At 42.1% G+C, this 21,727-nt stretch overlaps 1 protein-coding gene across 1 annotated transcript in view; it reads right to left on the reverse strand.

Annotated features, from left to right (window-relative positions):
- Nucleotides 1-786: 786 nt before the first annotated feature.
- EPAS1 (endothelial PAS domain protein 1) overlaps nucleotides 787-21,727 on the reverse strand; it is a 163,028-nt gene continuing 142,087 nt past the window's right edge. The window contains exons 10-16 of the mRNA XM_075339194.1: nucleotides 21,506-21,693; nucleotides 16,562-16,675; nucleotides 14,236-14,723; nucleotides 12,585-12,708; nucleotides 9,111-9,228; nucleotides 6,486-6,653; nucleotides 787-3,886 (exon numbers count right to left, since the gene is read on the reverse strand). Of these exons, the coding sequence (XP_075195309.1) occupies nucleotides 3,735-3,886; nucleotides 6,486-6,653; nucleotides 9,111-9,228; nucleotides 12,585-12,708; nucleotides 14,236-14,723; nucleotides 16,562-16,675; nucleotides 21,506-21,693 (1,352 nt within the window). The 3' untranslated portion in view covers nucleotides 787-3,734. The remainder of the gene's footprint in view (nucleotides 3,887-6,485; nucleotides 6,654-9,110; nucleotides 9,229-12,584; nucleotides 12,709-14,235; nucleotides 14,724-16,561; nucleotides 16,676-21,505; nucleotides 21,694-21,727) is intronic.

Below are 21,727 nucleotides of genomic sequence, written 5' to 3' on the forward strand. Positions count from 1 at the left end.
TAATATATAGCTGTACGACCCAATTATTTGCACTTGAAGAGCTATCAACTAACACAAGTTAAGCTATAAAACAGTTCTGAGACGCTGAATCACGTGTGTGTATATAGATAGATAAGTCGGGTATAATATAAAAAAGAGATTCATAGCGTAATGCAGTTTAGGTATTCAGTATATTGCATGTAAAAGTAAATCCATCGCTAACAACGAGAGTAGTTAGCCATTCTATAGGCTAAGTGGTACACCTATGGCTCCATCCCTGGTGGTAAAATTTAAACATTGACGTCAAGCTCCCAGGACAGACAAAAGCCATGATGGCACTTTGTTTATATAAACTCTGCCCCCTTTAAAGACGACTAACCACCAGGATTTTCATATATAAACTAAAACCAGTGATATACTGGCGCTATCATACGGATTCTATACAAACCTTTAGTTGTGAGATCGGATGTATACTTTCTGAAATATAGGCAAGTAAAGTTTTTGAAATGCACTGTTATTTGATTGATAGCAGCTACGGAATATCTAAAAGCTGGGTCGGGTTTTGTGAGTTATTCCCGCCCCTTTCTGCTGCCTGTCCTTCCTCCCTCTTTCCTCCCCATGTAATAACAGAGACAGTGGGAGGAAGGATAGGCAGGCAGCCAGGGGCAGGAATAACTAGCAAAACCCGACCCACCTATTAGATATTCTGTAGCTGCTATCAATCAAATAACAGTGAATTTGATAAACTTTACTTGCCTGTATTTCAGAAAGTATACATCCGATTTCAAAACTAAAGGTATGTATAGAATCAGCATGATAGTCCCAGTATAGCACTGGCTTTAGTTTATATATAAAATCCTGGTGGTTGGTCCTCTTTAAGACCAGGATATGCTCGAATTAGCTAAGATGTTTTGTTTTTTTACAAAAATTCAGAACAAACCTAGTAAACTCAGGACCGATGGCAACTATGGATTCACTAGTCACCAATTATTTCTAGTGGTAGTATGAATACGTCCTAGCCAATGGCTGCATTTGTATTGTTAATGATGGATGTGAAGGATTGCCGTTATAATGTGTGAATAGTGTTATTAATAGATTCCTTTGGATAGACTGTATAATGCCTCATACATCAGCAAAGCAATAACCGCGCCGGCGGCTCCTGCTACATTTACGAAAATAAAACATCTGAGCAAGAATCGCATGAAAAATAAAATATACAAAAAACAAATGTACTGTACCAATAAAAAGAAGCCTTTACCTTAAATGTTAAATGCAATATATGTCAACTGTCTACACATACAGATCATATACGGATAATTACGGCAAATTGTGCAACATTACATGTCCCCTGTAGTTCATTAACCCATGTAGACCGGTAGATTAGTAGTAGTAGTAGTATACAAATATATATATATAAAATGAGATAAATCAATGTGAATCATATACAGAAATGCAGCAATGTGATTGGTCATTTCTCATATTATGTAAAAAAAAATCTTTGAAATATGATGTGACAGGTGCAAATAATGGCAAGTAACATGTATTAAAAGAATTGTCCAAGATTTGAAAAATATAGATTTTTTTTACTGTGCCACCCCTGTCCAAAAGTTATTTATGGTATTGCAGTTAATCCACATTCATTCCAGTGGAGCTAAGCAGCAATATCAGCTGATTTGTGGAAGAAAGTAGCTAGGTTTTTGTAATCATGGACAATCCCTTTAAGTCACATAAATGACTAAGAGAATTGGAGAGGTCTACTAAAATTGGTGCAAGGAAAAAGTAGAGTTGGCTATGGCAACCAATTGCATTGTAGCTGTCATCTTCCAAAGAATTTTGGAAAAATAAAAGCTGGAATCGGATTGGCCACTGTGGGCAACTGCTCCAATTTTTGATAAATTTAGTGCAAAGTAGCTGTATTAATTTCAGAAACAGACACAACCACAATAAATGGTATCAATGTGTATGCAGATTGTGTTTTCCATCTACATATTTAGTGTTATTTTTATAGAGCAAATATAAAAGTCTGTGACCGAGTTGGGTTTCCTAAAGGGATACTAAAGTGGAAACAGCAAAGAGAATCTGGTAACAATGGCCCGTTGGAAATCCCTTCTTGTTAAAAGGGTACCTGATCATAAAGGGTCCCTATTCAGGGACTCCCAGTGATCAGCTATAATCTGTGGGGAAACCATGCAGTAAGTGTCGATATTATCTGCAGTGCTCCCACTGGGGAAATTAAGTATTACACAATTCTTAATCAAATTCTGCATTGTGTGCGTAATGCAGGACAAGACAGGTCCTCCAGAGCGTGAGATGCTCCGTGCAAACATTTTCTGCTCTTTACAAATGGAGAGGATACTGAACAAAGAACTCCACTTTTAACTCCCTAATAGGGTACATAAGTGTTTTTTTTTCACTGGAATCCCCGTTTAATAAAGATGAGGGTTCAAAGATTACACTAAAAACCTAGTCTTCCCATCTATTGCTATAATGACTGGAACATGAAGATGTCTGTCTTGGGCTACCATATCAGTAATGAAAACTATGCAAGATATGTCCCGCCCATGAGGAGTCAACTAGAAACATGACTTATGTTTTCTCAATTTCTTGAAGCATTTTTCAGACAGTGATCACAAACTCTGTTTCCGACTTTAGTGAACCTTTAAAATCTTGAACAGTAAATTGATTCAGCTTATAGATATCCCATCCCTGGACCCGTCTCTCAGCCCCTAGGCTGCCTTTACTGCACTTAAAAAGATTGTCCCCTACTTTTACATTGATGGCTTATCCTTAGGATAGGTCATCAATATCTGATCGCCTGGGATCTGACACCTGGCACCCCCGCTGATCAGCTGTCCCCGGTCCTGGCGGCGGTAGCAGGCAGGTAGAAATGCTCAGTTCCGGAGATGCTCCATCTTCTGATAGCCGTGGCTGGGTATTGCATATCTGCCTCCTATTGATTAGAATTGGAGGTGGATGTGCAGTACCCAACCGTGGCCGTTATCATAAGACGGAGAAGCTCTGGAACTGAGCATTTCCAGCTGTCTGCTTTCACCGCCGGGACCAAGAAGAGATTTTTGGTGGGGGTGCAAAGTGACCCCGGCCGATCTGTAATTGATGACCTATCCTAAGGGTAGGCCATTAATGTAAAAGTAGTGGATAACCCCTTTAATTCAATACCAGAGATACAGAAATTACCCTAAATTGTGGCGGGGACCTCAAAAAACACAAAGAATGACTTATTTAATTGGTCAGAATTATTATAGGAATGTCAAGTTTGCTATTTTATATATTTTATAATGCTTATGGTATTAGAAACAAAAAAAAAACAAAACAAAAGAAAACAAACATGACATTGCAAAGTGTATTTGAATTTTCCTATTTGTGACAGTAACAACTTCCATTTCTCTATGAATTCTGCACAATAAACAAGATATATGCACCATAAGATCAATTGTGGGCACTTAAAAAAATATAAGTTAACTTTACGCCGGTATAAGCGTGTGTAAAACATAGTCTATACTATACAATCTGTTATTAAAATAAAGAAAAATACAGCAGGTAAAAACATAGATGCATGTCTTATCTTTTAATATCATGCCATTTCCGTAAGGCCGCTATTTGGTAAATGTGAACAAAGTTCCATATGTGAGTAAATTCGGTAAAACTCTTATCAGTGATAGAAACTGTCTACTTGTAAAATAGATTTAGAAACTGAAGCCTTGTATTTGAACAGTCGAAGAATAACGTGTCTCTCTTCAGGTGGTCTGGTCCAGTGCTCTGAGAAGGTCGCTGCCTTGAAGGAGATTGGAGCTGCCCAATACCGGCACATTGACCTCACAGTCATATCTTGTCAGTTCTGGCAACAGGTAAGACTCAAAGGATTGGCCGATGAGACGGTTGGTCAAAGCTGTAATGAGACATATACAGAAATGATTAATTGGGACCTGGTTACAGTGATGTGTCATAAGCTGTGCCATAGCTATGACGCAGAGATCCCCAACCTTTCTGGCCTTGAAAGCCACCTTCAGCTCTGAGAGAAGGTTGTCAGCCACATCCAGCTCTGAGAGAGGGTCACGAGCCACATTAAGCTCTGAAAAAAGGTAGTGAGCCACATTCAGCTTTGAGAGAAGGTCATGAGCCACATCCAGCTCTGAGAGAAGGTAGTGAGCCACATTCAGCTCTGAAAGAAGGTCGTGAGCCACATCCAGGTCTGAGAGAAGGTCGTGAGCCACATCCAGCTCTGAGAGAAGGTCGTGAGCCACATCCAGCTCTGAGAGAAGGTCGTGAGCCACATCCAGCTCTGAGAGAGGGTCGTGAGCCACATCCAGCTCTGAGAGAAGGCAGTGAGCCACATCCAGCTCTGAAAGAAGGCAGTGAGCCACATCCAGCTCTGAAAGAAGGCAGTGAGCCACATCCAGCTCTGAGAGAAGGTCATGAGCCACAGCCAGCTCTGAGAGAAGGTCGTGAGCCACATTCAGCTCTGAGAGAAGGTTGTGAGCCACATCCATCTCTGAGAGAAAGTTGTGAGCCACATCCAGCTCGGAGAGAGGGTCACGAGCCACATCCAGCTCTGAGAGATGGTTGTGAGCCGCATCCAGCCCTGAGAGAAGGTTGTGAGCCACATCCAGCTCTGAGAGAGGGTCTCGAGACAGATTCAGCTGTGATAAAAGGTTGTGAGCCACATTCAGCTCTTGCCACCCTCACTGTAGTGACACCCAGAGCCCCCGTTACCAGTATAATGAAAGCCAAAGCTCTTCCACAGAAATCACACTGAGGCAGTATACCAAGATCCAAGGGTTCCAACCCTACCTCCATTCAAATCTGCTCTTTTGTGCAGGGCTAATCACAAACGTTACCTGGAGACCTGCTCTTCATAGCTGTTTGCTAGCCCTGGTGCTTATCCACCAAGCTGGCAGACAGCCGTGAGCCACACATTATGGGCTCACAAGCCACATCTGGCTCCTGAGCCACAGGTTGGGGACCCCAGCTATAGCAGGTTTATAAAAAATAATCGCAGCTGAGCCCATGAGAATGGACTGCAAGAGCACACTTATGACACTTCTGTACATGCATGACCACAGACAATGAATGGAGCGGTGATAACATATGCACAATAATGGTCCATTTATATGTGGGGTCAGGTCTCACGTTCTTGGGATCGATAGTGGATAGACCCCTTTGAAATCAAACTCTTAATTATCACCCATTTATCGTTGACTTGAAGGGATTATAGCTAGTCTCTTACAGGGGTCCATGGAATATTTCAGTATATAATAGTAAAGTCTATGCATTGTTTTATTGCTACATTTTCTTCCTTAATATGTACTCCCTTCTTAAAATGTCCTAGTGATCACGCAAAAATCACTCTGTAGTTGGCTGCACACAGCAGGCAGAATAGCTGGGCTCCTGCTTCAGGGTGCACAGAGTGGGGTATGGCCTCAATGGAAAGACTGGAGTAAAGGCTCACAAATAGTGAAGGGCGAATAGTAACTATTCATGTTCGGATAATGTTTACTGAATACCGAGTACTATTCCAGTGTTTGTCACGACAAGAAAAATGCTCAGGTTCCCCATTGACTTCCATTAGGGTCGTTATTCATGACAAATACCAGAATAGGACGCTGGGATTCGTTCTGAATTTATCCGAGCACATGTAGCTGCTATTCCCCCATCACTAATAAACTTTCTATTAAGTCGGTACATCGCACTGAACAGCGTGCTGCAGAGTTTTTTTAAACAATCGAAGTGGTCTCAAGAGCCAGACCCCAACCGTTCAGTAGGATATGCTAGGCAGGAACTATATATTGAATAAAAAATATACATAAAAAATATAGACCCCAATTCATCAACTTTTTTACGCCAGTATTCTGGGGTAAAAAACATGGAAAAGTCCCAATTTCTTGTGCAACACGAGGCTGCACAAAAATATTGTGGCTCTTAGCATTTTCACACCATTTTCTCCTAAATCTGACAAAGATGGCAGGTATGGGTTGGGATTTTGGAATGGCACTCCCTGCTCGTTAAATTCAATGCGACTGATACCGTTCATTTTGCCACAAATCTTACATCAGACCCGAAATGGTGTACACAGAGGCGCACGCAACTTCGCTTCTTACCTGACTTGTTAGGAGGAATGTGCTTCTTAACTAATAAGGCGCCTTGCACTCCACCCCAATACCATATCAAAACTGGCATGAAAAACGCGGGTCTCCATGGATCAGGTCCATAGTGATGGCTACACTTTATGGTTCACCATTGAACATATTTCAAAAATAGAATCTTCACCGTTTCAATCATGCCAATTTTAGTTCCAAAATCCACTGGTGATTAATTTCTTAATATATCTTTATAGCAGTTAGAACTGATATAACTGATATAATGCTCCATATGTCCTGCATAGACATAAACATGGACCCTGGCCCTGATCTTACTGACGAAAAACAGCTAGAAATTCAACCAAAACTGAAAAACATCACTTAATCACTTAAAAATCAAGAAAAATGTACCTTTAGCTTTTTCGGATTGTGGCATGTTGTATTCATGGTAGTTGCAGCTGAAGTACGAGCCTGGGAAAGGGGTTCTCCTATTTTCTCTGGAGTTTGATGCACACTGTTGTGACTGTGCTTGTGGAGTAATATGAGGGCTCACCTCCCTGTGCCTATTACAGTACTCATCTAGAATCATAAAAGGATAATGCAAAATTAATATTAGGCTTCACGATGGGCCGAGGCTATGAATATACATCTACAATCACACTATATGAAAGTAAGGTTAACAATACAACATTCATTAAATATCTTCAGTTTTACTCAAATTAGTTGACATCCCACAAAACTACTACATCTAGTATTTTGTATGACCACCATGATTTTTATGAACACCACCACGTCTTCTAGGCATGTAATGACCAAGTTGGTGACATACTGTAACATCTAAGTTTCTTCATTCTTGAAGAACGAGCTCTGTTGGACGAAGCGTGATGATAACTTGTCTCTTCAGAATTCCCCATAGGTGTTCAGTTGGGTTCAGATCAAGAGACACTTGGCCACTAATTCACTTTTACCCTGTTCGTCTTCAGAAATACAACAGTGGCCTTAGATGTGTGTTTTGGGTCACTGTCATGTTGGAAAAGTGCACGTCTACCAAAGACATGGAGTAATGGTGGCATTTTGTTATTCAATATAAACTAGTACATCTGTGAATTCATGATACCATCAATGAAATGTAACTCTCATGCAGCCTCACATAAGCACACTGTCACCACCAGGTTTGACTGTAGGCATCATGCATTTTTCCTTGTACTCCTCACCTTTGTAACCCAGTAGTCTTCATATTTTTCATCATGGGTCCTGGGAAATTGTAGGTGATTTATTGGCGTATGAGCTTTAGGAAACAATTTCTTTGTGGATGACACCCATACTTGCCATTCCTCTGCAGTGTACGTCCTATTATTCATAGGAAACACTCACCCCAGTTTGGCTTTCTACTTCTTTAGATAACTGCAGTGAACTTACTTGTCGATTTTCTTCTGTTTTTGGTGATAGCTTCCGAGGTCAACCTGGACATCTCTGTGAGATGTCTGCAGTTCCATGTATTTATATCACTTTTGCTATAGTATTCTGACTGGTAAGTATAACTTTGATAATCTTGAAGCTGTCACATTTCTTCTTCACATGGTCTTGTGACATTTCTCTTCCATGTGGTGCCATTTCTGATAGTATGCCACCATGTCACCTGCTGGATGCCTGTTTAATAAATAATTCGAATTTCCTGTGTATGAATTCTTAATTAGAATTTTGTAGTCTAAACTTCAGCTTTGCTCCTAAGACTCTCACTGCGGTTTACTCATTTTCACAACATGACTTGAATTAATTTGGTAGTAAATGTATCTTTATGTTTGTGAAAAATGACAAATCATGTTTGCAATCAATGGCTCATATCTGTAGGAGTATTTTGAAACTAAAGGTTTTCTGACAAATCTGTTGGAGTGCAATTATGCTGAGTACTGCATGTGTATATATATATATGTGTATATATATATATATATATATATATATACATATATATATATGAATGTATCCTACTCACAAACAGGTAGGGGTTAGGGATATCTGAGTATTTCGGGTGAAATTTCAGGCTGATCCTTAAATGAACTGTAACATTTTCAGGTGAACTTATTTAGAATTGGTATTTAAACAGTCTTCTTTATCATGGAAGTGGCAACTGAGCTTAGAGTGTCACAGAGTGTCATCAGCAGGTTGCAACAGAGAGACAGAGAGACTGGAAGAGTCACAGAAAGGCAGAGAAATGGACATCCTTTAGCCACATCCCACACTGATGATTGCTTCATTGTGAACGATGCCCTTTGGAACTGGTTGATGAATGTTACACAACTCCAGGCACATTTAGGAGAAGTGAGAGGCACCCAAGGGTCACGTCAGACTATTCAAAACCATTTACATCAGTGTGGTCTGCGTGCTAGATGACCTGCTGTTAGCAATAAATTGTTTGAGATGAATAAGTCACCATTGCTCCTTGTACAAAAATGTTCTACTTTCTTGATAAAATATCATTGTAGCGTGAACATTTTCCGTAAATTTCACCTGAAAGCCAAATAACCCTAACTTTTTGTGATTAGTATGTGCATATATATATATATATATATATACATATACATACATACCCACACGTGGCAACAAAAGCAGGCTCAAAAGCAAATTCCGTGCAGAAAACTGGTGTCTTTATTGGCCGATATGAATATGAACATGCTCATGGATGTCTAATAAAAGAATGCTAAAATAAATTGTGCCAAATTTATAAAAAAAATCATGCCTCTTAATTAATTTTGCACATTTAAGACTTTCCTAAAGCAAGAAAATAAAATGTATGCCTTATAAGAAAGGTCGATTTTCTCCAAAATGTGTGCCATTTTTGATTTTAAGACATTTGCCTAAAAAGGTATAGGTATCGCCCAAATTCATAAAGTCGCACCCATTTTGCCAAAACTTCAAAACTGACAAGTGCAGAGAAAAGTGCCATAAACAGGTGATTAATAAACGTGCTCCAACATGTTACCATGAGACACACAGAACATGTGTCTTTAGATATATATTGCAGATATTTTCCCTCACCAGTGAGAACGCTTGTACTCAAGGATTTCTTTTCCGAAACAAGTGGCCGCATTTCTGGTTTGAGATATTTCATACGTTTCCACATCATTGAAGGGATTGTGTGATCTGGTATCTCCGCCTAAAAAGAGAGAAAATGAGAAATATACACTATGGAGCACATGTTGAAAACTTCAATACAATGACTGATACTTTGGGGATTATGCTGTACTGACACAAGGAATAGTATCCAGTAGTCAACAAAATAGAAAAAAACATGGCTTTCTAAGAAAAGTTACTTCTTAAAGGGACTCTGTCACCAGGTTTTTGCTATGTAAGCTAAAGCTAGCATGCTGCAAGGGTTTATACAGAGAATTCATGGATGCCTGTCTTGTCGTGGTCCGATCTGTTGTTTATTTGATATGTTTGTTTAAGCAGCATTATCCTTATCATTGCTTGGTCTACAACGTCAGACTACTGTCACTTCTCTGATTGACACCTCACTGTTAGGGGTACTTTGCACAGTACGATATCTCAGATGTCGGTGGGGTCAAATCGAAAGTGACGCACATCCGGCGTCGCTGTCGATATCGTAGTGTGTAAATCCTTTATGATACGATTAACGAGCGCAAAAAGCGTCGTAATCGTAACATCGGTGTAGTGTCCGATATTTCTATAATGTAGCTGCAGCGACGGTACGATGTTGTTCCTCGTTCCTGTGGCAGCACACATCACTGTGTGTGAAGCCGCAGGAGCGAGGAACATCAGCTTACCTGCGTCACCGCGGCTCAAGCCGGCTATGCGGAAGGAAGGAGGTGGGCGGGATGTTTAATTTAATTTCAGAAGGACCGATGTTACGATGTTGTTCCTCGTTCCTGCGGCAGAACACATCGCTGTGTATAAAGCCGCAGGAGCGAGGAACATCTCCTACCTGTGTCCCGGCTGCAATGAGGAAGGAAGGAGGTGGGCGGGATGTTTACGTCCCGCTCATCTCCGCCCCCTGCTTCTATTGGCCGCCTACCGTGTGACGTCGCTGTGACGCCGCACGACCCGCCCCCTTAGGAAGGAGGCGGTTTGCCGGCCAGAGCAACGTCGCAGGGCAGGTAAGTGCATGTAAAGCTGCCGTAGCGATAATATTCGCTACGGCAGCAATCACAAGATATCGCAGCTGCGACGGGGGCGGGGACTATCGCTCTTGGCATCGCAAGCATCGGCTTGCGATATCGTAGTGTGCAAAGTACCCCTAACTCTGCTACATGGCTAAATCTAAAAATTCTGAAAGGCTGCACCCAGTAATCTAAGTGATACATCATTGAAATCAGGATCTCTTTGCCTACATCATGCTGCTTTCAGATGAGGCAGCAAAATCCTGCTGACAGATTGTCCTTAAAGTAGAGAATTACTTACTAGAACAAAGGAGTGAGGAGAACTATGCGCTATCTTTTAAGAGCGTTTCCCCTTTAAATTGTCTTATAAAAGTTATGAATCTTTTGACATTGAAAACATGATTTCTACATATATTAGTGGTTACATTTAATTAATACACTATGTTCATTCTTTTTCAGTTTGCAGCCAGGTCCAAGTTTATAATTTTTCTGTTATGGGACCTTTTCTCCCAGTAAGAGCGCGTGCCCACGATCCAGGCATACTGCGTCCTGGATGCAGCATGTTCTGGCCACTAGTGTTCGTCACAGGAAACCGCAGCATCCGTGCCCACGATCAGGGTTCGGGCAGCAGCGGACTTTCTCTCTGTTGCTCCTGCGGAGAACACTCACGTCTCCGCAGCATAAAATGATATGCTGCAGCTAGGGAAGCCGTACCGCATGTCAGTTTACACTTTGGGAAAAGCAAGCACAGTGAGCATGGGATTTCTATAATTCCCATCCACTGTGCTTGTACTGTACAATGCAACGTTTTCGAATCAGTGAAAACACTCTGTATCCAAAACGCTGTGAACCCTGATCATGGGCCCGCAGCTTAAAGGGAACCTGTCAGGTCCAATATGCACCCAGAACTGCCCGTGGTTCTGGGTGCATATTGCAAATCCCTGCCTAACCGTCCCTGTATCTGATAGCATAGCTAAAGAGATCTTTCAGAAAAGTGTTTCTAAAGCTCTTTTATCGCATGCTAATGAGATCGGGGACTAGTCCCAAGGGTGTTGCTTCCCTGGCTAGTCGCCCCCATTAGCATGTCTGTATACCCCTGTGGGCATGCTAACATGCTAATGAATGTGCAGCGTCAGAGGATGATCTCACTCACCTCTCCGCTGCCATCGCCGCCCGACACTGGATTTCGTTTTAGTCCGCATGACCCTGGAGTTTCGATCATGCGCACTACTTCAGTTTGAGGCCAGGACGCATACACCCGGTTTCATAGTGCGCATGACCCAAACTCTGGGGTCATACGCACTGAGCCGAAATCCAGCATTGGGTGGTGATAACAGCGGAGAGGTGAGTGAGATCATCCATTGATGCTGCGTATTCATTATATTGTGAGCACACCCACAGGGACATACTAACATGGTTGGTAATGGGGCCGACAAGCAAGGGAAGCTTCCCAGGAACGCTCGTGTTTTGTATCATGTGCATGAACACTATGTGTTCAGTACGGACCTCGAACTTTACAGTTTGGGTTCGCCCATCACTACTCATATACATAAAGTGATAAAAGATGATTTTTCAACAACAAGACATCTAATAAGGGACATAAAGGTAAGACTATTGTCAGCATACTATAACCTGTATGCCCATATTAACAGTTTAAAAAGGTCAAAGTGGTGACAAGATTCCCTTTAACTGTGCATTTAAGAAGCACCAGTCTTGAGTCTCTTTTCTGTACACCCATACCCATTATGGCACCCAGATTTTGAACTCCCGTAACAGTACAATACCAAATACATTTGCAATCAAAACCTTTCACAGTTTACTGAACAGCACCAAGTGTGACCATAGTGGTGGCCATATATTTTCCCAGGAACAGATATGACTCGGGGAGTACTACACACCATCGAATAACTAAGGATCTCGTATTACAGTTCTTTCTTTTGCCTCTGACCATTGGTTCCCACTTTCTTTCCTCTTTTGCCTTTGACCTTTGCTTCCCACTTTCTTTCCTCTTTTGCCTTTGACCATTGCTTCCCACTTTCTTTCCTCTTTTGCCTTTGACCATTGGTTCCCACTTTCTTTCCTCTTTTGCCTTTGACCATTGGTTCCCACTTTCTTTCCTCTTTTGCCTTTGACCATTGGTTCCCACTTTCTTTCCTCTTTTGCCTTTGACCATTGCTTCCCACTTTCTTTCTTCTTTTGCCTTTGACCATTGCTTCCCACTTTCTTTCCTCTTTTGTCTTTGACCATTGGTTCCCACTTTCTTTCCTCTTTTGCCTTTGACCATTGGTTCCCACTTTCTTTCCTCTTTTGCCTTTGACCATTGGTTCCCACTTTCTGTCCTCTTTTGCCTTTGACCATTGGTTCCCACTTTCTTTCCTCTCTTGTTCCTTACCGCATTGAGCTGTGGAAATCCCTGATCTCCGTAGTCGAGCTGCCGCTTCCTCTTCATGCTGTCGGAGAACGGGATTTCATTGGGGTGTAAATCTTTGCCCCGCTGACCAAAACTCTCAAGTGATCTGTAAACAAGAGTCCCAGATGTATTTACACTGCGCCTTTATGTTATTTATTAACATGTTACAATGATACATTGTGTTTATTATAAATCCTTATAAATTCCTGTGTTATAAATTCTACACAACAGATCATAAATGTTAATTTACCACCTAATACAACAGGAGCCTTTTCCGTAAAAAGCCCCCATAAATATAAGCTTTTAAAGGGACTGCCTAACATTATTAATAAACACTGTTAGTGCCGTCCTTCTCTATAAAGCTGCTTGACATTGAGGATTAGTTGCCATACCATACACAGCCTCAGGCCAGGACTGTCCTATTTTCTTTTAAGCAATTTAAGCAATAGCCTCTTATATACAATATAAGCCCAATATAGCCTGCTATATACATTTTGAGCACCATATGGCATCCTAAATACAGCATGAGCCCCCACATAGCCTCCTATAGACTTTATGAGCCCCACATAGCCTCCTATATACATATCCGAGCCCCCACATAGCCTTCTGTATACATTTCTGAGCCCCCACATATCCTCCTATATATATTATGAGCCCCATATAGTCTTCTATATACATTATGAGCCCTCACATAGCCTCCTAAATACAGCATGAACCTCCACCTAGCCTCCTATATATATTATGAGCGCACACATATCCTCCTATATACATTAGGAGCCCCCACATAGCCTCCTATATACATTATGCACACCACCTAGCCTCCTATATACATTATGAGCCACCACATAGCCTCCTTTATATATTATGAGCCACCACATAGCCTCCTTTATATATTATGAGCCCCCACATACCCTCCTATATACATTATGAGCCCCCACATAGCCTCCTATATATATCATGAGCCCCCCACATAGCCTGCTATATACATTATGAGCCCACACATATCCTCCTATATTCATTATGAGCCCTACTACCTCATGTATACAGTATAAGCCAGACATAGCCTCATATAGATTTTATGAGTATCACATACATTGCCTCCTATATACATTTTTATCCTCCACACAGCCTCCTAAATACAGCATGAGCCCCCACATTGCCTCCTATTTACTTTATGAGCCCCCAGATAACCTCCTATATACATGCAAACATCCCATACACATGGAAACAAACAAAAACAAAGCACCACATACTCCCCTTCGTCCTGTTCCCCCGATGCACTGAAACTCCGCACAGCACACGCGATGATGTGACGTCATCGTGTCTGCTGTGCCTCACGCCGATTGGTGGAAGACAGAGCCTCCAACATCAATGTGTTCACCGCTGCTGCACCCTGAGGATGCAAAAAGCGAGCGGTGGCAGACGGGCGGAGGTGGAGGGCATGGTACGGCCTGCGGGCCACTGATTTCAGCCGTTCGGCTGTCTCGGTCCATGGCGTGGACTAGAACAGCCAGAGGGCAGGATGTGGTCTGAGGACTATGCTTTGCCCAGCCCTGCCTAATACCATGAATAAAGAATAACTTGTCTTTAAGTATAAAAAAGGAAGATAGATGATAGATAGATAGATTCTCACCTTTGCTTATATAATGGCATGCTGTGTAAAGGCATTTGACGTCCTGTAGGTGAACTGGTTGGCGTCTCGTTGTACTGGTCCATCACCCTCCACCTTGTATGCATATAACTGACTGGGGGATCTGGAGGCCATTGTATGTTGGGCCGCCTACCCATTGAGGACAGTGGTGTACCAGCGCCAGGTTGATATACTGGTAATGGGGGAGATTTTCTCTCGCCATTAAACATCCTATTGGGCAGAGGATCCTGGCTGGGATTACTACCTTTAGCTGCCATAGGATGACAAAAGTTTTGATGAAGCAACTGGTTCTGTGCATGAGGAGCACTGGACTGGAATAGTGCATTCATATTATTCATGTTGTGCTGGGGGGGTTGTGCGTTGTCACCGAGGGGACACTCATCTTGACAGATGGGATTCAATTCGAAATCTTCGCCATCCATGGGAATGTATGGCGCAAGAGTTTCAAGATCCAATTCATTAAAGTCATTCTATTGGGAAAAAAAGGATAAAAACCATTGAGACAATATATCAAAGTGTTCTCAGGCCACCACGAGCAGAGTCCAGTGACAACTACTACACTGTGTGCAGAATTATTAGGCAAGTTGTATTTTAGAGGATTTTTTTTATTATTGATCAACAACTATGTTCTCAATCAACCCAAAAGACTTATAAATATCAAAGCTTAATTTTTTTGGATGTTGGAGTGTTTTGTTTTGTTTTTTTTTTAGATTTGGATATCTTAATAGGATATCTGTTTGTGCAGGTAACTATTACTGTGCAGAATTATTAGGCAAATTAATAAAAACCAAATATATTTCCATCTCACTTGTTTATTTTCACCATGTAAACCAATATAACTGCACAAAATGTAGAAATAAACATTTCTGACATGCAAAAACAAAACCCAAAAAAATAGTGACCAATATAGCCACCTATCTTTATGATGCACTCAACAGCCTGCCATCCATATATTCTGTCAGTTGCTTGATCTGGTTACGATCAACATTGCGTGCAGCAGCCACCACAGCCTCCAGAAACTGTTCCGAGAGGTGTACTGTTTCCCCTCCCTGTAGATCTCACATTTTATGAGAGACCACAGGTTCTCTATGGGGTTCAGATCAGGTGAACAAGGGGGCCATGTCATTATTTTTTCATCTTTTAGACTTTTACTGGCCAGCCACACTGTGGAGTAGTTGGATGCATGTGATGGAGCATTGTCCTGCATGAAAATCATATTTTTCTTGAACGATACCGACTTCTTCCTGCACCACTGCTTGAAGAAGTTGTCTTCCAGAATCTGGCAGTAGGTCTGGGAGTTGAGCTTCACTCCATCCTCAACCCGAAAAGGTCCCACAAGTTCATCTTTGATGATACCAGCCCATACCAGTACCCCACCTCCACCTTGCTGGCGTCTGAGTCGGAGTGGAGCTCTCTGCCCTTTACTGATCCAGCCTCAGGCCCATCCATCTGACCCATCAAGAGTCACTCTCATTTCATCAGTCCATGAAACCTTTGAAAAATTAGTCTTAAGATATTTCTTGGCCCAGTCTTGACGTTTTATCTTATGTTTCTTGTTCAAAGGTGGCCGTTTTTCAGCGTTCCTTACCTTGGCCATGGCCCTTGTGCTTTTTGATACTCCAGTGACGTTGCAGCTCTGAAATATGGCCAAACTGGTGGCAAATGGCATCTTGGCAGCTTCACGCTTGATTTTCCTCAATTTATGGGCAGTTATTTTGCGCCTTTTTTGCCCTACAAGCTTCTTGTGACCCTGTTGGCTATTTGCTATTAAATGCTTGATTTTTCGGTGATCACGCTTCAAATGTTTGACAATTTCAAGACTGCTGCCTCCCTCTGCAAGACATCTCACAATTTTGGACTTTTCAGAGCCCGTCAAATCTCTCTTCTGACCCATTTTGCCAAAGGAAAGGAAGTTGCCTAATAATTAAGCACACCTTATATAGGGTGTTGATGTCATTACACCGCACCCCTCCTCATTACAGAGATGCACATCACCTGATTTACTTAATTGGTAGTTGACTCTCAGCCTATACAGCTTGGAGTAGGACAACATGTATAAAAAGTATTGTGATCAAAATACTCATTTGCCTAATAATTCTGCACACAGTGTATCTCTGCACCCGCTGCAGCTTTACTGCTGCCTCCTTCACCCATTACTACCTGCACTTTAATAAACCACATAATTGTGACCTAATTAGCAGAATTTGAGCTCTGACATATGTTGCCAACTGGTTTTCTTCCAAATGCTGGCCATGAATTGCTCATTTTTTTTGCTGGAAGCATAAATTCCTAGGTATAATCAACATACCTGGGTAGTACTGCATTTATTCTTTGCCTCTGTATCCATAGCAAACAGCTTTTCGATCAACTCGATTCTGAGATCCTCCTCTAAAGCGGTGTAGTATTCTCCCGGACTGCTTGGCTGTTAAAGAAATAAGATAATTATTAGTATTATGTTTCAGGATGCAGATTTGATCGCATAAGTGATTTGTTTGTTTTTTTAATCTTGCCATAATTATGTTATTATTATTTTTTATTATTATTGCAACATTTATTCCATGGCGCTTTACATGAGAAAAGAGGGTATACATAATAAAAACAAGTACAGTAATCATGAACAATACAAAATACAGACTGGTACAAGAGGAGAGAGGACCCTGCCCGCGAGGAATCACAGTCTGCAGGGGACGGGTGAGGATACAGTAGGTGAGGGCAGAGCTGGTCGTTCGGTGCTATGAAGGTCTGAAGGTTACTGCAGTTTATAGGCTTGTTGGAATAGGTAAATCTTCAGGTTCTTTTAAAGCTTTCCATGGTAGGCGAGAGTCTGATGTGTGGGGGTAGAGAATTCGAGAGTATGAGGGAGATATGGGAGAAATCATGTTTGCAATTATTGGAAGACAAGATAAGAGAGGAGTAGAGAAGAAGATCTTGTGAGGATGCGTGCAGGTAAGTACAAAGAAACAAGGTCACAGATGTATGGACGAGACAGGTTGTGGATGGCTTTGTATGTCATGATTAGGGTTTTGAACTGGAAATTTTGGGCAATGGGAAACCAGTGAAGAGATTGGCAGAGAGGAGAGGTGAGAGGTCGGGTAGTAGCACTGGGACAGGTGGATTAGTTGGGCAGCAGAGTTTAGGATAGATTGTAGGGGAGCAAAAGTGTTAGAAGGCAGGTCCACAGAGCAGGATGTTTCAGTAGTTGAGGTGGGAGATGATGAGGGCATGCACTAGTGTTTTTACGAAATCTTGGTTAAGTAATGTACAAATCCGGGAAATATTTCTGAGTTGGAGTCGACAGGAGGTAGAAAGGGCTTGCATATGTAGCTTGAAAGAGAGCAGAGTTATGTGTTACCCCGAGACAGCGGGCTTGTGGGACTAAGGAGCCATTGAATATGATGGATAGGTCTGTGGCGGGAGAGGGGGTGATGTTGAGTGAGATGGGAGAAAGATAATGAATTCTGTTTTGTCCACATCAGGTATTAAAATTGAGGGTAGAAAAAGGTTGAATTAGCGAATTGTGGCATTCTGGTTAGTAAGGAGGTGATAACGGGTTCAGAGAGGTAGATCTGGGTATCATCAGCATAAAGATGAAACTGGACGTTGTGGGCCTCTGTGAGCTGTCCCAAGCTGAAGGTGTAGATGGAGAATGGCAGAAGTCTAAAGGTATGTGCATACACGATCAGGACTCGCTGCGTCCGGGACTCGGCGGGTCCTGACTTCCGGGGCTGCGAGTCTCCTCCACAGGAGAACGCAGGAGACAACAGCTTACTGTGCCCACAATCATTGTTCGGGGCGCTGTGGCCTCTCTCTTGTTCTCTCCCTATGGAGGACACTTGCGACTCCGCAGCAAACAATTGACATGCTGCGGCTCAGAAAGCCGTCACCGCAGGTCAGTGTTTGCTGGGGGAAAAACAAGCACAGTGGGCATGTGATTTCTAGAAATCCCATCCACTGTGCTACGGTAGTACTGTACATCGCAGCGTTTTAGACAAAGCTCAAGCATGCTGCGTCCAAAACGCTATGAACACTGATCGTGGGCACGCAGCCTAAGAACTGAACCTTGGGAGTTCACTAATAAAACTATCACCAAAATGTTAAACTTATATTAACTGAGTGTTACCTGAATGTAACATATTTGTAAAATACCATACAGTGTCTACACTACATTTCTGAACCCCGTTTTACAATTATATTTTACTATACATAGTTGAGTAACTTTGTAAATACTGTACTTGTTTTCTACTGATGCTTTTATATCATTCTCCAGAGCTGTATTCACACTTCGGCTTGTTGTAATTGATAGCATTCATCAAATTTGCTAATAGGCATGCTTAGGCTAGAGTCACACGACCGTATTATTTACCACCCAAGAAAATCGGATCAATTATAACTCTAATCTGATTGTTATCCAAAAACATTTCTATCTTCTCAATTGTGTAAAGTAGGATTTACACGCAACGACATATCTAACGATATGTCGTCGGGGTCACGGAATTAGTGACGCACATCCGGCGTTATTAGCGACGTCGTTGCATGGAACAGCTCCGATACTCACCTAATCGTTGATCGTTGACACGTCGTTCATTTTTAAAATCTCGTTGGTCGTTGTGGATGCAGGTTGTTCGTCATTCCTGAGGCAGCACACATCGTTACGTGTGACACGCCGGGAACGACGAACAACAGCTTACCTGCGTCCTCCGGCAACAAGGTGGGCGTGATGTTAATGCGGCTGGTCACCGCCCCTCTGCTTCTATTGGTCGGCCGCTGTGTGACGTCGTTGTGACGGCGCACGAACCTCCCCCTTAACGAAGAGGTTGTTCGCTGGCCACAGCGACGTCGCTAGGAGGGTAAGTATGTGTGACGGGTGTTAGCGATATTGTGCGCCACGGGCAACGATTTGCCTGTGACGCACAAACGACGGGGGGCGGGTGCTTTCATGAGCGACATCGCTAGCGGTGTCGCTGCGTGTAAAGCAGCCATTAGTCTTTGACAATCGGACTGAACTTAGATCTCATCTTAATGTGGTCAGTTTTTTGACAAACTTATTGACTTGCATAGTTAATTGTGATCTGATAATTGGATGCAACTTGGCCATGCTGTGATTCTTTCCTCAGGCCGGGCTAGTCCAAAAATTGGACTTGTGCACGGTCCCATAGAATAATATTGGTCCGAGTGTGATCCGATGTTATTCTCTCCATTTGATGGAGTGAAGAGAGACTGCATCCAATATTTATAGATAAGTTTCAAACATTCACTGAACTGATTTGCTCAGATGAGAGAAAACCACAAACTATGCTATATATTTTCACAAATACTTAAGTATTTTATGTAAGTTACATTTGTATCTAACATGGTGTTCAAAGACGGGCAAACCCATAGGAGTAAAATGTTGCGGTCAAGCTTTGGCACAGATCCTGATGTAATTATTGTTAATGGCATACAGTTCTGCAGAATCAAAACACTAAGAAATACTTAAAAATGACAGTGATAAATTGTCCTTGTGGCCGCTAAGTGTCTTGTTTGATCAAATCGGAGGTGGAAACTGTGAAGAACATCCAGTCCATGGCATGGTCACAGGTACACATACAAGGACACCTCGCCTACCAATTGTGATTTTAACCTATTAACCTTGATCCGTTTAGTTACAAGTGAAATACCTAAAGACTTTGGAGTAAACCTTTGGAAACAGGTATGTGTTTTGGGCAACCTTCCCAGAACGTATCAGTAGTAGATTTTGATGTATGTTTCTCTGTCAGTGTTTTGGAGACAACAGGACAGACTCTTGGCACAAGGTCCGTCAGTGCTTCAGTGAGTAAACTCAACCTCAAGGTCAAACTACTTGATATATTCCAAAAAATACTGCATTTACACAAATACATAAAAGGATTGTTTTGATTCAGATCATTAGTTATTTGTAAAAAGGCACCTAACAATGGATCCTCCATTTGGACCTCATTAGGGTTGGACCAGAGTAGCATAGGACTCTCTGGTGGGACCAGCCATTGACCCTAATTGCTGACTGTAAGCTAAATATCTATTTAAGTGATGATTTGCAGATAGTCTTTAAATAATTTGTTTTGATTATGATTCATTTAGGAATACCTTTTATACATGGAGGTTGGTCCTCAAAATAATTTCCTTTGGTCCAAAAAACCCCAGTCTGATACTGAATCTTACAAGTCCCCTTTCCAAAGGTCTGTTTATTTGGTTTTCATTCAGATGATCTGCATGGTAACCAAAAATATACAAGACACATCTTTACCTAATAATAAAGCTATCCCAGGTGAGAATTCTTCACTATCTGTCACGGCAGGAGAGAAAGGCTATACCACCAGTATAGGACAACAGACAGGAATGCCTTACATCTAGGGAAAGGGAGAAGTGGTGACACCTGACAACAACCCACTGGGATCCCTCACCACCCTAGATAGGTTCCTCAGTTATGCGCTGAGCTGAATACCTGACTCTAGGTATCCCTAGTGCTGGACCGTAAAAAGGGAACGGGTGAGATGAGCTCTTCATCAACCCCACTAAACGCTAAATAACGATACAATACAGGGGAAACATGACTGCAATCACCAGAGCCCTGGTAGATGGGAAAAGACAAACACTTAGCTGAGCAGCAGCAACGACAAAAGTCTTAGAAGCACCAGAAGACTACCTCTGAAGAAACAAACTATAAACCGCACCCAAACCACCCCAGGATGAGGTTAATAAAGGAAGTCAGAGGATACCAACTGCTATGAAGGACTAACACTGGCCGTGACACCTCCGTTACAAGCTGTGACACATCCGTGACACTATCACAATGTCCCATGATTTCACCCTATAAGTCTGCTATGCTTCTGACTTCTTTCATTTGAAGCTGAGTACCGATAATAACTGTTATGTAAGATCAGCCAAGTTTATCAACCATGAAGTCATAACTATCACATGTTCACGGGTTCTTCAGAATAATGAAAAGCCCATTCTCCGACCTCTATCATTAATGGTTGACTCTAGTAATAGCTGAGCACTAAAATGCTCGAATGCTCGCTACTCAATTCGATTTGGTCAGACACTCGGATGAGCTCAACAGGAGTAACGAGTATAATGGAAGTCAATATTTGGCCTGTGCGGGTTTCCGCCCATATACAACCAGCCATAAACATAGCATTTCCAGGGTAGTGAGGGCGGGGTTTGAGGTTTTTTCATTGGGATATGCTATGTCCAAGAACAAAGTCAAAAGAAGGTCACAGAACACATCTCTTACCGTAGAACAGCTGCTGTTACTGCTAGCGCTTGGAGTACTACTTCCTGGAGCCACCTGAGGTGCGGTGAAGGATGGAAGGTTAATAATCTCCGCCTGGGAATTGTGGCTCTTGACTTCCAAGGGCCATTTGCTTTGGCTGCTCTGGGCACCGCTGTTATAAGTAGATGGTTCCTCATAAGGTTGGCCACCTGCAGGAGAACAAAATACTGTAAATGCAATAGG

Source organism: Anomaloglossus baeobatrachus, chromosome 3, assembly GCF_048569485.1.
Source record: "Anomaloglossus baeobatrachus isolate aAnoBae1 chromosome 3, aAnoBae1.hap1, whole genome shotgun sequence".
NCBI lineage: Eukaryota > Metazoa > Chordata > Amphibia > Anura > Aromobatidae > Anomaloglossus > Anomaloglossus baeobatrachus.